Here is a 6,719-nt window from a genome sequence, read left to right as displayed (position 1 = left end):
GGACCTAGAGATTTCGCTCCTGGTCTTGGCCAGGACTCTCCCCGCAATACACCTACCCTTGCTCATCCAGACCACCCAGTCCCCCATCCCTGGCGCCACCCCGGGTTTTACGTTCAGGCCAGGCTGGTTCCTTTCTTTGCCAGGCCCTCTCCAGTTTCATTTTTTTCTCAAACTTGTCGTCTGAGCTAGTTTTAGTTAGAGAACAGGCAACGGCTTCTCCAAAGAGCGCCCGAAAGCGCCACCTTGGAGAGGTGCGCACTCCCGCGCGCACACACACACGCACGGCCCCGGCGGTGGAGCCAGGCAGGTCTCCTGCCCAGGCGACTCTGCCTGCAGTGGCAGCCAGAGCAAAACCGGCTATTTTTGGCCGCCGCCCTGTGCACTCGCCACCCCCGCCTGGCGCCCCAGGAGCCTGTCGGGTATCAGTTACCCTTTTCACAGTGAAGCTGGAAGCGGTGCCTGCGGAGGAGGCCTTTAAAAAGACCCGAGTCCTGTCTTTTGAGGACTCCTGGAGTACCGAGAGGAAGTCGGAGCTGGGCAGTGTTTGGTATCGGGATACGTGAGGGACATCAGCCAGAATCTTCCCCCATTTGCCTCCGTCCTGCTCCCCCCTCCACACACACACACACTAAAACCGGACTACATTCAATGTAAACGGGTTTACAGGTTGACGGGTTTACAGGTTGACGGGTGTACGATGACTGCTGCCAGGCTGGCGGCAGTGCGTGAAGCAGCTGGGGAAATTTTTCTCTGCAGATTGATGTCCCAGTCCGTGATTCGGGCCTAATCACGCTCCACTTCCCGCTCGCCCCAGTAATTCTGGGAGAGAGATGATTGGGACCCTGGGCTGCGGCTTACCCAGTCGATATGGGGCGCCCTGGGGCTTCCTCTCCCACCCTAAGGCCAAGGCTCGGCTCAGGCGGGGAGCCAGAGTTACAGCCAGCGTGCCCCAGCGGGGAGGGAGAAAGGGACCCGGTGTCTGCTGGGCGCAGAGCTTGTCAAGTCCGGGCAGCTCTTTCGCACGAGACGAGACGTGTGCAGCTTTTCAATGTGCCTTTTAGAAACGGAAAGCTGCCCGCCCCTTTGAACCGCGGGAGAAATTTCTGCCTAGGGCACAGGAAGCCCGAGCCAACTCCAAAGTGTAGCTCGTCTTGCAATTGCCAGATTCTCTCCTAACCAGAAGCAGAAAAGAGTGGATTAAATACAGGCGAGGGCCTGAAACTTGGTACACCCTTGTGTCACCCAGCCCCTTCTTTATCCTTTTTAAAAAGGAAATGAAGTTTAAAATAGGTGTGTGCTATCAAATAGTTGTTTGGCAGATAGGCTTTGTGCCTTCATCGCAAATGTATATCCAAAAGAGGAAAATGAGCTGGTGTCAGTGGGCACCTACATTCGCCCTCGGTAGCTTCTTCTGGGGAAGCAAAATAAGGGCGAGCAGCCCCCCCCCTTTCCGTCTCATCCCCACCTCATTCGGACCTGGGGGTCCGGGCCCTTGGCTTGGGTCCTGGGCCAGCTAGCAGGGCCATCCAGATGAGCCGGTGCTCCCTGGCGCAGGGGACAACAGAAAGCGCAAAGTGAACGGGTTTCCTGGGTCTGAAGTTTCAGGTGTGGCCGGGGCCCTGCCAGCACCGCAGACCCGGGTCCCAGGCTTGGGCGGCCCCCGCTCTTTCATATCAGCGAGGGGAGAGCCAATTATTCTCGGCGCGCTCATATTTTCGGTAAACAGGTCGTAAGCCGTTTTTACAGCATCTTAATGGTTTCCTATTTGCCTTAATTGTCGCAGTAATAACTGCAATGACGGGGTAGGGTTTCAGCTAAATTGACTTCCCCTGAGATAGGCAGGGTTTGTAGTGGGCACTGGAGTCAGGAGGTGCGCAGAATTTTGTTTAATCGAAAAATTACCCCACTGAACTCTTAACAAGCTTAACATATCTCCAGAGGGTAATGGGGAGTGTGACCTATGGGGGTGAGGGAGGGAGGCAGGCAGGCAGGCAGGCAGGGTGGGGGTGGGGGGGAGAGATGGAAGGACAGGCAGAGAGCTAGAAAGAGAGAGACAGAAAGGGGGGAGGGAGATATTTTAAAAAGAAGAAAGAAGCCCAGAGGGTGAAATATTTTAAAATTGAGTGCTAATCTCTTCCCCCAAGTAATATTAGGACAAAACAGGGTATAAGCTGTGTGTGTGTGTGTGTGTGTGTGTGTTTCTGATCTGACTCCAGCTTAGGAGAGAGGGAGAATCTCAGTGTCCAGTTTTGTAGACTTAGAGACTCAACAAGCCACCCTTGTCACACTTGAATAGAATGTAATTAACACAGTATCCTGTACCTGGAGATGTGTTGTGTGTTCTTATGGTCTCATCAAATAGTAGACACTCCAGTGGTGAAGGGGTGATGATGCCCACGTTTGGGGTCGGGTCAGGCAGCCAGGGGCGACCCTAATGGAGGAGGCCTGCCACTGAGGGCAAGGTGGCAGTGAGGGCTTGCTGGGCCTGCAGTGACCTCCTGTCTCTGTGTTGCTTTCTTTTAGGGAGGAACTGGCCATGAGGCTGGACTTGACTGAGGCCCGAGTGCAGGTGAGCTCCCCAGCAAAGAGGGAAGGAAGGGAGGGAAGGAGGGTCTAGGGGAGAGAAGGAGAGAGGGATGGAGCTGGTGTGCGTGGGGGATGCCTAGGGTTGACGGGCTTCATCCAACGAAGAGAAAAACGCTCAGAAAAATATCACCCACCAAATATGAAAACATGGATGCTGGGGACAGCCCGGGTCGGCTGCTTGGGGAGGTGGGAGGGGATGTTTTCGGGATGTGGGGGCCTGAGCAAGGAGAGGTGAGGAGGAAGGCAGGCCAGGCGGGCGGGCGGGGGGGGGGGGAAGGGCCAGAGCAGAACAGGGATTTTAGGGTTCCCAAGACTGCAGTTCAGGAGCCCTGGCGCTCCCCCTCCCCAGTCCCTATAGGAAACAATCCACAGACGGACTTCTCCGGATTGCAGTAATGGGATGGAGCATGGATTTGGTTGTTAGACAAATCCGCTCAGCTCCAAGCAGGTATTTGGCTGCGATTAAGTCTCCAATCGGGCTTCATAAAAGCCCACTTAGTGCTAGAACAAACAGGGCCATTTGAAGGCAAAATGCTGTTTGATTTCCCCTCCGCCCGCACAAGGAGCTGGCTAATGCTATTTGATTTCCCATTTTTTATAGCAATGAGCCCACATTGATCTAATAGGGAGTGAGTGCAATGCTATTAAAGGTGTTTGCAACCCCATACCAGAGTGCATTTCCAGACCCAGGCCTCATAACCAAAGAGACGATCAACACTGGGCGGCCCTGATGGCCAACAGAAAACAGATGTCCTCGGGTTCGGAGCTGAGTGAATCACTTTACAGTCAAAATCAAGCGCTGATAAAGCACAATAAATTCCATATGGCTCATTTAATACACAACAGCTTCTTGCATTAGAGGGCTAAATGATGAGGCCTGCCCCTCCTTTCTGTTGACACATTTCTCCATTGTCAAACAGAGATGTGACAGCAACTCCGCATTTTCAGCTCAGGGGAACAAGTCGTGGGAAAGTTAAATAACTTTTAAAAAGAAAGCGAGCACCCCCTCCCCTTCTCCTCTCCCCCTATTCACTGGAGAAGATGTAATTAAGGGAATATGAATTATTAGAGTCCTTTCGTTTACCTTTGGGGGGGCTTGGAGGTATTAATTCAATAATGAGGAATTGCAGGGGGACATCTTGATAATTGCAGTTGACCCGGGAGAGATGAACCCTCTGTAAAAGGTTTTCATGTTCTTGAAGGGCATTCTGCCTCCACTGCCCTGGTTTCCACTTTATTCCTCCTTTGACTGCCATCCAGGAGTGGTGGATATTCTCGTCTAGACTGATTTAGACACACAAAAGCTGCCCACCCAGCCTGGTCCCACGTATAGTCTTACTTTTTCAAGCCTCTGAATTTCCACGCTGGCGTCCCGCTGCCTTTCCCAACTGGCTCTGCAGTGTTACACACGGGCCCCCTTTCAGCAGAAATTTTCGCAAACAATTGATCTGGACTCTCAAGTTTTCTTGCTGTTTACAAAGTCGAACCAAGCTCAGATGCTACTGCTGGCCAGGACAACCTCTCCCCTTTGTGCATTTTGAAGACAAGGGTGTCTTTTAAAATTTTTTTTTTTAAAAAAATCCTCCAAGCTCATTTACATCATATTTTAATCTCACTCTGTATCGCCCTGGAGTTCATTCTTAATTTTTAGACTTGTATGCAGGTATAAACCCAGGCCTAAAAATATTAATGCCTTCAGAGGGAGAAGGAGCATATATTTTCAGATGTGGGTGTGATGAGCAGGTCACATAAGAATCATTTCAGGCTCCTGGGGGTTATTTTTAGAGGATGGTAGTTGCCATGTTTCAGGCAAAGGTCTCTAGCAACATAGCTTTCTATTAAAAATTAGGAAGATACCTTGTGCTAAAAACCTCCCCCAAGCCGAGAAAAGTCTTATTTAACGAACCTATTCAATCTGCACCCCCAAAAGAGAATCAAGAACCTGTTAGCTCCGAAGGTTTGCAAAGTCTCCGTACTCTGGTTTCCATGTGTCGAGGTGTTGCTACGTGCCTCATCCACGCGGTCAGTGCCTTCTGCGTAAAGCAGGCCCTGCACAGAGTCCTTGCACACAGCAGGCTGTGGAGCCCATTTTTCATTTAATAGAGAACTGACCCTCTAAAACGTATGCTTGGTCGCTAATTACTATGAGCATTTCTGCCCTCTCTCCCATCCCAAACCCAAAGCCCAGAACCCCAGAGCCCAGCATAATGCTGGGAGGTGTTCAAGAAACAATTCTGGGGAGAAGAAATGAACTACCTCCCTGCTTCCTTTTTTACCATAGGTGCAGGGATTTTGCCAGTTCTTGGGTAAACCTGAAACTGGTGGAAATAGCTGATATGCAGCAAGAGTGTCACTCACCTCTTGGTGGCTGCCCATTCCAGAGAGGGCCTTATCTCACTTATTCCTTATGAGTGAAGTGTTATTATCTCCATTTTACAGATGAGAAAACTGAGGTTCAGACAGGGTTAAGTGACTCGAGGAAAGGCCCACAAGCAAGCAAGAGGCAGTGCCGACATTTAAGCCTTGCTTTCCTGGTGCCTACCCCTACAGAACCACAGTCCTTAAACTTGGAAAGTAACCGGGTAGTTGGAACGCCCACTGTGATGGTTTGCCTGTCTGGGGTTCAAGCTGGCTTAACTGGCTTTAAGTTTGGGTCCCTTTCCACTACTCTTTTGGCCCCAGATTTGTCGGAGAACAACTCGAGGCCAAAGAGGGGCAAGGCGGGCGCGGACGCGCGCGGGAAGGAAGGAGGGGCCGCAGCTGCCAGGGAGAGGCCGGGCCGGGCCAAGGCCGTGCAGACCAACCCCGGGCTCTCTCCGCCTTGTAGGTCTGGTTCCAGAACCGCCGGGCCAAGTGGCGCAAGCGGGAGAAGGCAGGCGCGCAGACCCACCCCCCGGGGCTGCCATTCCCCGGGCCGCTCTCGGCCACCCATCCGCTCAGCCCCTACTTGGACGCCACCCCGTTCCCCCCACACCACCCTGCGCTCGACTCCGCATGGACAGCCGCCGCCGCCGCCGCCGCCGCCGCCTTCCCGAGCCTACCTCCGCCCCCCGGCTCGGCCAGCCTGCCGCCCAGCGGGGCGCCGCTGGGCCTGAGCACTTTCCTGGGAGCTGCCGTGTTCCGGCACCCGGCCTTCATCAGCCCGGCGTTCGGCAGGTAACGCAGGGCCTTGGGAAGTCTATTTGTCCTTGTCTACACACACTGACCCTGGGGTCAGGGGAGGAGGCAGGAGACAGGCAGGGGTTCCATGTGTCTTTTCTCTAGCCCAACTTCAGAAACCTAGCCAAAGAAAATACTCTCTAACTTTGCCTCAAAAAGGTGGGTCTCCAAGGGAATGGAATGGGATGACTTGGGTGTGAGCAGGAAAGAGAAGGGCAATGGCAGTAACGACAGCTTTAACGACAGAAGAGTGTTCAATGAGGTTATAACAGAGACCCTGGTGGCAGTCACAGTCCCCACCATAGGTGGTATTCATGTAAACGTGTCCAGGTTGTAGGCTCAGAGAAGGGATGACTTTTCACGTTTTGCAAAAATCTTTTCTCTTGCCCTAAAGCCTGGCAGCCTTGGGGAACCCAGCCTGGGTCCCCGCAGGCGCCCTGGAGCCACAGGGCCCGCTGGGTGCACGGAATTCTTTCTTCTTCCTCAGACTCTATCTTCCGTGTCACTCAAGTGACCCGCTGCCAACGATACCCCCATATGTGTAACCCCCGACCCCCACAGCGGAACAAGACAACGAAATAAAAGAAACAGTTGATCGTATATGATAACTCCCTTTCTTTAAATGAACAACGATTGATGAAATAAAAAGTCTGTATAATCACACAGACAAAGAAACAAAGGAGAGATGTATTAAGTTGGAAAGTGCAGAGAAAATAAAACTGAATGCAGCTCCAATGATCTCTCTTTGGGAGAACAAAGAAATAATAGATTCATCCAACTGCGCAGCCACTTAACAAAAATCATCTTAGAGAAAATAATAAAAAAAAAGACTCTAAGTAAAATTAGTTTCCTGTTACCACTCAATGAAATAAACAGCGAGGACATCGAAGTGTAGTTAGTGACTCAGTTTACCTAATGGAACCAAAGAATGTTACGCCCCCTCCGGGTCACTTTGTTATTTCTCTGAGAAAAAA

The 6,719-nt window shown here is 51.9% G+C and overlaps 1 protein-coding gene across 1 annotated transcript in view; it reads left to right on the top strand.

Moving 5' to 3' along the window:
- Positions 1-6,719, top strand: part of ARX (aristaless related homeobox) — a 10,935-nt gene that overhangs the window by 2,761 nt on the left and 1,455 nt on the right. The window contains exons 3-5 of the mRNA XM_007956409.1: positions 442-559; positions 2,524-2,569; positions 5,414-5,742. Of these exons, the coding sequence (XP_007954600.1) occupies positions 442-559; positions 2,524-2,569; positions 5,414-5,742 (493 nt within the window). The remainder of the gene's footprint in view (positions 1-441; positions 560-2,523; positions 2,570-5,413; positions 5,743-6,719) is intronic.

The sequence above is a fragment of the Orycteropus afer genome, unplaced genomic scaffold (assembly GCF_000298275.1).
Source record: "Orycteropus afer afer isolate SDZICR_OR568_19922 unplaced genomic scaffold, OryAfe1.0 scaffold00617, whole genome shotgun sequence".
Lineage (NCBI taxonomy): Eukaryota > Metazoa > Chordata > Mammalia > Tubulidentata > Orycteropodidae > Orycteropus > Orycteropus afer.
The sequence above is the reverse complement of the archived record's forward strand: the minus strand, read 5'-3'. Positions and strand labels throughout refer to the sequence as shown.